This window comes from Scleropages formosus, chromosome 3, assembly GCF_900964775.1.
Source record: "Scleropages formosus chromosome 3, fSclFor1.1, whole genome shotgun sequence".
Lineage (NCBI taxonomy): Eukaryota > Metazoa > Chordata > Actinopteri > Osteoglossiformes > Osteoglossidae > Scleropages > Scleropages formosus.
Window position 1 is genome coordinate 34,633,797 of NC_041808.1, and position 9,350 is coordinate 34,643,146.

The window sequence follows — 9,350 nt, forward strand, 5'->3', positions numbered from 1 at the left end:
CACTGAGACTGCGAGAGATGTCCCGCCGGCAGACAATGAAAAGGGCAGAGAGTGAGGTTTTGTTCTCCTGTAACAAAACAACACAAAGAGCTGAAAACAAATCCTCATGTGGCACAGAGCAGAGAAAAGAGAAGAAGGGAAAAACAACTGAGAGACACCGAGTCCAAAACAAGTGGATCAGAGGACTTAGCGGACTGAGTCCTCCTTGGGAAATGAAGCGTCAGAATACAGAGAAGAGGGTGAGCGCATTCACGGTAAAAACGCCAGTAGAAATGTTACAGGTAAAGCACAGCTTATTGTACTGGGAGCGTCCAGAGGGCCAAGCAAACTCAAAGTCAGAAAAGCGGTAAGCAGAATAGTGGTTAAAGACTTTTAACCTCAGGGCTGCCAGTTCAGTTCCCAGGAAGGGTCCTGCTGTTGCAGCCTTCAGCAAGGTTCTTGACCTCTTCAGTACCTTCAGCAAGGTTCTTGACCTCTTCAGTAAAGTATCCAGTGGTATAAGTAAATTTGAAGCAACTAAAGTTCAAAGGGGCATAACAAAGGTAGAAAGCATCGATACTAAGCAGTCTTTTCCAGGGCTGTGGCAGAAAATCGGAAACCCATAAATGCAAATCATCATATTCAGAATGGTATTGCTTATGGCATCACCTCTCTGTGGGTGGCCATGGTCCACATTGCTTTCTCCAACACTGAAAACCAGAAATTGCGTTAAACAAGCCTGCTATGCATTTCTGGATGAACAAAATTTTGTTTCTGTATGTGAAGAGAGGATGTTTCCATGGGCCAGTGTGCACACACACACACACACACACACACACACACACACACACACACACACACACACACACACGTACGTACAACTGCAATGCTTCAGCCCAAGGCTACTTTGGGCCTAGCCCTGCCACAAGATCCTACAAGCCTGAGCTCATGGTGACGTGGACTCCAGCACAGACAAGCCAGACCTGCTTGCAGCAGCTACAGGGCAGGGAGCACACGATGGGGAAGCCAGAGCCAGCCACAGACATTTGCAGCCCGCAGGAGCGTGACAGTTACACACTGAGGGCCGCAGGGGCTACAAGACCAGCCACTGTGGAACACAGGGTGTGGAGGGTTTCACCGCAGAAAGACACAGCTCTTCAGTGGTGGCTTAGGGGACAGCCATCCGGGGAGGTGGAGCAGCTACACAAAATACTTCTAAAACATCAGGGAAACATTCTTATCAGAGAGCACCACAGCAATGTTCCACAATGTTTTTCTTACCCAGATTTATGAATATTTATGGTGCCTTTTAAACATTCATGTGTCCAGTATATGTAGCTTTTTGGGGAAATAGAGACAAGGAGCTGACATCCTACATAAACAACAGCCCAGCAATGCGAACAAAGATGCAAAACTCTTGTTCAACCTGTACAGACATGACAGCACAGATATACTGCAATTGTTAAGATTGCCCTTAGTGGAGGTGCTTGTTCAGGCCAGCTTAACCGGCACTTATCCGTTCATCCAGCCATGGATCATTTCTTTCTTACTGAAGCAACATTCTGAGCTCAGCTGCACCTGAAACTTAAAAAAACAGGATATGTATTCTGGAATTTCACATAATTTTAGTGTGTACTGAAACACCGTCAACAACCCAGTTCCAACTTTTCTATGCACAAAGGCTGCACTGCTGACGTCCAGGTGGAAATCCTGCAAGAAGAAGAAACCGAAGGTGAGGAGTTTTGGGTCTGCTTTTGCCACCTGGTTCCTCACCTGCAGGAGTCCACACAAAGTGACACCCAAGCAGTGCTGCCAAGCACAGGAAGCCACCTCTCACGGAAACTGCCATGGATTTGGAGCCACATGTCCTTATGCAGCAGCAGCGGAATGTCAGTTCACTGCATAGACTAACACATGGCCCGTGCCTGCAGTCCAAAGGTGGAGTGGAACAATCCACACAAACTTTATTCCTAAAAGGTGTTTGGATTCTTATTTGTTGAACAATTTCATTCACAAGCAGTCTGTGTAGAGTTTGCGTGCTCTCGTCGGTTTCCTCCCGCACTCCAAAGACATGTGTTTCAAGAGAACTGGTGACTCTAAATTGCCCATAGTGTGTGTGGATGTCTGTTGCTCAGGTGTATAAATGGGAGATTGATACTCTACCTACAATCAAGAATTGTAAGTCACCTTAGGAGAAAAAGCTAATTACTATAGTTAAACAAATACTGCATAGTATTCATTATAGTTCAAATTGGAGCAACTGCTAAGTGAATAAAGGCAAATGTACATATCTGAACTAATTCCAAGGTTTACAATAAAGCAGTAAAACAATGAAGCAACCTCCTGTGGAAACTGCCCGGGGGTCTTAGGTGGAAAATCCTGCTTTACAGTTAACCAAATGCACAGAGAACACTCACGCAGAGGAAGTACACCTCCATGCAGCACAGTGACAGATACTAAACCAAAGATTACTACAGTTACATTGCTTAGCTCAAGCTTTCATTCAAAGCTATTTACAGTTTTACACCTTTATACTTTACCGGACCAATTTACATTAAGTGCTATGTTTATTGGTACAACGCTAAGACAGTCTGAAGCCTTTGGGCATACTTCAAATTAAAGTAATGGTTCCTAACCATCATGCCACCTGCTGCCCTATAAAAAGATGCCCCTTTAGAGCAGGTGTGTCACCTCACACCACTGCTGCACACCTGGTCTGCCTAGTTTGACTCCAAAAATGACAACGAAGCACAGAGATCAAACTGAAGGACTTGATAAATCCAAGAAGCCATGTGAGAAACAAAGTCATTTAGGCACACTGGCCTTCTAAAGTTCTCTAGTCCTGAGTATGAGAACTGAATGATCTGAAATGCATCCCTCATCGATGACAGGAGGACGGCCCTGTTGGGTCACAGCGATCACTCCACTCTCTGGGTCCAGGTCCTGGGAAAGCAAAGGTGACAGACTTGTTGTCCATTACGAGTGCGTGGGGCTTTCGTTGTCGCCTGCCACACAGAGCCAGGAAATGCCTTTAACAAATAGCACACTCCGTCTTCTCAGCCTTTCCAGCTCTGTAAAGCTTTATAGACAAAATCCTATATTTTCAATCACTGCTCCCAGCAGTCTGACAAAGGTAATCTACAGCCATATTAAAAATATAACATTTCCCCTCTTCTTCAAGCATATTACCATCAACGCTATACAAAATGCTCAAACTTTAGAAGTGCTGCATTAACACATTCCTACTTAGAACTCATATCAGATATGTATTAAACGTTAATATTTTAACTAAAAGATTTGAAAAGCATGTTTAAATAAGAATGCAAATGAACAGACCACTGAAAAAGTACAGAAAAGCTTGTTTTTAATCAATCCGCTGCAATGACGTAGACATAAAAAAATTATTTATTCATTGCATAAACAATTATATGTCAGAATATATAATTATAGGTCATAACTGTACGTTACAGCATTGCAACAAAACCCCCGCCTCTTTTTTAAAATAAGTACTAAAATTCAGAGTGAACCACGTAAAAGTGTGGTACTGCTGTAATTTGGGTGTCACGCAAAAGAACGCACGCGCTCGTCCCGTGGGCACAACCTGGTGTCAATGCGCTCGTCCACGAGAACGCAGGAATGCCGCTCATCGCCGAGGTCACTCGTTAAACCTCGTGCACGAGCTGCTAACCAATTTGCACCGCGACACGTTATTGCTCGATATATATAGAAACAGGATGGAAGAGAACTAAGACCGTCGCCCCGTGGGCTGGGGGCGCCTAAAACCTGCTCGGTCCGGGGCAGCTCGCGACAGAGCGCGCGGACGGCGAAAAAACGCGCGGGCGGCGACAGAGCGCGCGGACGGCGAAAGAGCGCGAGGACGGCGACAGTGCACGCGTTCCGGCCTTTGTTCTGCCGCCTAGCCGTAACACACGGGGGCCGTGAAATCTTCTGACAGATTCAGAAGCAATAACACAAACATCAAACCTGAAAACTCGAGCGAGTTGTTAAAGGAAATGTGAAGATCGCGAAAGAAAAAAAAGAAAATTAACCTCAACCGTGAAAAAATGATGGAGACGACCTTTCCCTCACGCAATATTTAGGTGAGGCAACTTGAAACGTTTCGCAAAGGGCTGAGCAGGCCACTCTTCGTCAGGGATACACTTATACACTGTCCATTACAGCAGGAAATATTTGACAAAATCACTTCATCTCGGTTTAACACATAAGTCAGAGAAATAGTTATTAAATCGTAAACGGTAATAACGCAACTACAGCTAAAATCAAAACATAAATCGAAGAAGAGCTCGGCAATTGCTCATTTCCAAAAGGGCCATTCTCTGTCGAACTAATTTCCTTTTGCAATAAATTACTGTTCGGCGCTGAAGCCCTCAGGTCACGCTTAAATAACTAATTAAAGGACAACGTCAATAGGCAAAAGAAAGTGCAGTTTTCATTTAGCAAGAGAACATTTTAAGGCTTTCGCGCAAAAGATGCAGCTCGGGATGGACAAACCTGAGTGCGGGGCCATTGGAAGGTGAGATGGGTAATATTTCCCAGTCTGGAAGTGACCGGAATGTTGTACGGAGCCGTGGCCGGCGGAAGCGATCCGAGAGGTGGCGCGGTGGACCAGGGCGCCCCGCTCTGACAAGAGGTGCGGCGGCGGAGCGAAATCCCGGCCTTCCATGCTGCAAATTGATTAATCCAAAATCCAGAAGGGGATACAAGGACATCGATAGCAACCCGAATGTTGTAATTCCTTTGTGGCGCTTCTTCTACGTATTGCATTCACGGTATTGTTGGCTTCCCCAGCCTGAAAAGTAGCTTCCGATCATTGTTTCTTTTTTCTGCAGATGGAAAAAGGGAGAGAAACAGTGTTTCTGAATGAAAAGGGATATTTAACGAAAATAGCTATCACAACATCCTAAAAAGCAAGAGCTAATCGCGTGCAACAAGGAAGGATATATTAAAAACAGCGGTGCGGCGATGTTGCCCTCTTCCCTGAAGCAGTTCGCCAGTCACTGTGTGCAGTTCTCACGGAGGACAAAACCGACCTGCTCCTGGACGACGGAGCTCCCGGTAAACGCTGCAAAAAAATACGAGTTGGCAGCAGCGACTCATGTATTTTGAAAAATCCCGAATTTTCTGCGACTCTCCTCTTTAAAAAGCACTTTCAAGTCCAGCTGCAGCCCTCAACTGCCCCCAACCTGGGGCTTCAAGGAGAGGGAACATCCTACTTCAGTCTCAGTCCCCCGGAGCGGAAACGCGAGCAACAATCCACAGTAAACAGAAATGCGTGCTCACTAATATTCTATTGCCCCCTGCTTTTACTGCACTACGGCTTCGTGTGCGTTCATAAATGACGCGCTGCCAAATTCCCGATTCCAATTCGAGTTTGCCTTACGCGGTTTTACCCACTATACACCCATTTTGTTTCGTATTTACCGTGAAACACAAAATGGCAAAAGTGTGTCTGTGTTTTTACCCCGTTTTTACTCTGTTTCACTTGTGTGATTACGAAAGCATAACCTATTTAAATTACACCAGCTGATTGTGGTCTATTTTCCAGCATGTAAATGCGTAGTGGGAAAAGGAAATTACTGCAGCGATGCTCTAAATATGTTGTTTATCCATGGCCTGGGTGCGGGAGGAGACACCCTTCTATCATTAGATCACATAGGTGACCTGTCATATAGAGTTACATACAACCAAGGCCTATATTGCATTTCTCCCATTATATTTACTCTATTAGGAGTTCGTTGCTTTGGAGGACTCTCCGTGAAGCACTTTTTTTTAAACAAGTGCAGTACAGTATGTGCAGACAGCTTTCAAGCATTTTACTTGTAACAGTAATAGAGATTTTTGTGGCAGAGGCGAGAGAGAACAAAAGCGCGGAGGAAAAGCTTCCGGTGCAGGTAGTAACTCCGCACAGCCTGCGCTCATAAATTAAGTATGAAGTATTCAGATAACGGCAAACCTCAGTTATATCGCTTTATCTTACATAAAGCAAACAAGTAAAATATGTAAACGAACCGACTATTGCAAAATCAACACAGAATAAACAACATGCAGTCTATTGTTAATTCATTTGTAAATTATGGTTCGCGTTAGATTCGAGACGATTAATGTGTAAATCATGTAATCTCAGAGGATGTCCAGTCACAAAAGTAAAGAACGCCAATAAAAAATGCACAATAAATTCAATCTCAATGAATGAAAAGATATTTCAGTTGTATACGACGATGCAAATTGTGTTAATTCGCTTCACTATTTGTTTATTTATTAATTCCTTAGTTATGCTGTGTTAATTGTATTTGTGTCCTGCAGCGCGAACCGTCATGGCGAACTGAACAATGCATTTAAACCCACGGACACAGGCCTATTTATTACGACTTAGCACAATAAAATAATATGAATACAAGAAAAAACTTTATGGGTTCAAACTTAATTGCCAGTTACAAGCAATGGTTTCTGCTTTACACACACATGATTACCGCACTTTTTAGTGTCAAGAATCAGAAATATGGCGCTCCAGTTAAAAAAATCTTCTTAGTGAAAACTGAACTTTGATAATTACATGTCCGCGAAAAGGAATATTGCCAGCTTAACAAAAACTAAATGTGATATTTTACATTCAGTTGCACACCATATTTTATCAGTATTCAAGACAGAACCAGGGCAGCCTGTTCTTCTTGTCCAGCGGAAACAAAGCAGTCCCTGCGTTGACATAAATAATTTGTTTCTCATATAAGACAGAGCTCACCATAACCGCGACGCGAGTGCACGTTTTTGTGCGAGTCGCTCGACACGAGCGCTACAATCCAGGTCTTTTCTCATGAGGGATGACGGCCGACGCAGCGGAGCAGCAGGCGCTACAGCCCGTCCGCCATGCAGACCTGGGCCCGCTCAACAACGGCATCATCAGCGTCGATGTAAAATTCAGTTCAGAACAAAAAATACAAAGTATTTACATGTCTGCTTTAACAATGTAATCTTGTCATATTTAAATTAAAGATACTGACAATCAGTAGAATAATAATACAACACTGTGACTGTTGTCACTGGGTTCATCTATAAATCAATTAATATTCACAAAAACACCGCAAAGCACCACAACGTTATCTAAGCCTAAATATTCCGAAATGCATCTAATTGCGAAGCCGCCTAAATACGTACTGTACTGCTATAATTATTTTTACTCTGTCAGAAATAAAATTGTATTATACAAATGCATTATTAAACATCGCATTAGCAGGGGCAAATAATTATTTTTTTTATTTAACTGACATGACGATAGTATAAAATAGGCTACTTATGTGCAAGACAAACAGCTCACGATGTCGAGGACTTCAGTTTTTATTTCTTTCATTTTTCCATCAGCATCAATCGTCAGAGAGACACATTACAGAAAAATATACACATAGTACTACATATATCAGGAAAATATACAGTAAATGAATTACTTACTGGTAAGTTATTCCTTGATTTGCAATAAATTATTTCAAAATGTCAGGAAAAAATTACAAAAATAAAAAATAAAGCAAGAACTTGCTTGTGGAAATGGTTACATTGTTGTGAAGCAGCTGTTTCAATGCATCTAAATTCGAGCTTCTCGTCTGCTCAATGGAAATTCGAACCTCCAAACAGCTTTCGCAGCGCCTCGATCAGCGCTCATGCCTCCAGACGCAGGCAGGGTAAACACGTTCGCCCATTGGCCAGGAACCTGAACGTTAACGTGCTGGAGCAGTTAGCCCGTGGACATACGAGGCTTTTGATTGGCCTATATGCTTAACCAATGGAGTGAAAGCTAAGACACCTAAACAAACCGGCCGGCGCCTAATTCAAGTTCCCTGCTGATCTGTAAAGCATGACTGTACGCCGCATTCATAAATGTATCTTGTCGAGGAAACGCTTCTTGTCGTTTGATAACTTTATTTCCAACAATCCCTGTTTTATTCAGTTGAATTCATTGTAGATATTAGAAACTTCCTTTAGTGATTCATTATAGTTGTCATATGTTTGAAGATTATTCATATCATTTATCAAATGCTGCTACAACCGAGAGAGCATGCTTACACCTGAACTTCTCCTTCCGTCGGTGCATTCTAAGTTTTGACCATAAACATTTGTCCAGGTCGCACACTACTGTCTCGGCTCTGGTCCTCTGAAAGGTTTTAGTATACTGTAACGGTTTTTGTTAAAACAGCAAACTACAAAGATTATTGTTATGGGTCATTTTATATGTGCAACGAAAGCGTAGCGGTAAAATAACTTTCCATTACACAATGTCGTTTAAAAATTGTATTTGTATGCATACAGTACTGTGTTTTGTATAAATAATAACAATAGTAAATTGCGAAACAAGAAGATAGTTTTAATGTCATGGTAAGCCATATAACGTCGTTATTGACACACAAAACCGTATTTTCCATTATGTCGGAAACATAAATAAACAAGTTAAATTGTTACTTTTACTGCAATATTGTACTTTTATGCAGACTTAAAACTGAATTTCACACTGCAGGTTTTGATTGGTTCGCGTGCAGCCAGCACATTGCCAATCAAAGAGCATAAACAAGCCTCTGATTGGCTGCTGGCCAGTCCGCACAGGGCTGTCTGAAAAAAGCAATTACTGGGCCTGTGGTTTCAAGGCGGCCCAGAGTTGGATGATGAAAGGAGATAAGAAGGGGCTGTTTCAAGGCTTCCCCTGGGCAGACCCTGCTGGCCTCTGAGTCATTGGAGAGTCAAGAGTGAATCAAAGGGAATCGGCTAAAAAGTGAGAAATTACATGTACTGTATTAAAATACGGTGTCCAGACTTAGAGCGCAATTCGCTGCAGTGACAACACAGCAATTAACATTATGGGAGTGAGTTCGGTAACCTGCGCGAAACATGGCTTCAACCAAATGAAAAGCTACGAGCTGTTTACGCTGATGTTTGAGGAAGAAATGGAAGTGGAAACGGCAGGACCTGCTGAACCACCGCCAAATGTCTCCACTCAAGAAGACAAACATTGAATCATTGCGTGAACAGGAATCATTCTCACCAGAACTGCAAAAGTTCTGCAGCCGTTTGTCCGCAGCCTGCTGATAGCTTTGTTTATTTATGAGCTAGTATATGAGAGCGTGTGAAGGGAGTGACCGCAGCGACGAGTTTCGGCATAAAATAAGAGAATGGCGACGATAATAGGCAGCGCTAATGACGATGGCATTTTACTGTAGCGGCGTGCGGCGCTCGTACATTGCGAACGGAGCGGCTCGCCTACGCCGAGTTAGCTGCTGACCCGGAGGACAAAAGAGATGATTTTTAAAAGCAAAGGTAATTTTACATAGCAACTACTCTGGCAAAATTGTATGCAGTCTAATTTAGTTGGC

The 9,350-nt window shown here is 43.0% G+C and overlaps 1 protein-coding gene across 2 annotated transcripts in view; it reads right to left on the reverse strand.

Annotated features, from left to right (window-relative positions):
* The window catches only part of bahcc1a (BAH domain and coiled-coil containing 1a), a 61,947-nt gene extending 54,358 nt beyond the window's left edge, over nucleotides 1-7,589 (reverse strand). Inside the window, exons 1-2 of one of the 2 annotated variants that reach the window (XM_018732750.2) lie at nucleotides 7,444-7,589; nucleotides 4,492-4,823 (exon numbers count right to left, since the gene is read on the reverse strand). In XM_018732750.2, the coding sequence (XP_018588266.1) occupies nucleotides 4,492-4,663 (172 nt within the window). In that variant the 5' untranslated portion in view covers nucleotides 4,664-4,823; nucleotides 7,444-7,589. Of the gene's footprint in view, nucleotides 1-4,491; nucleotides 4,824-5,030; nucleotides 5,254-7,443 lie in introns of those variants that run through there. The other variant, XM_018732751.2, reaches the window with a different exon arrangement.
* Between the last annotated feature and the right edge of the window lie 1,761 nt (nucleotides 7,590-9,350).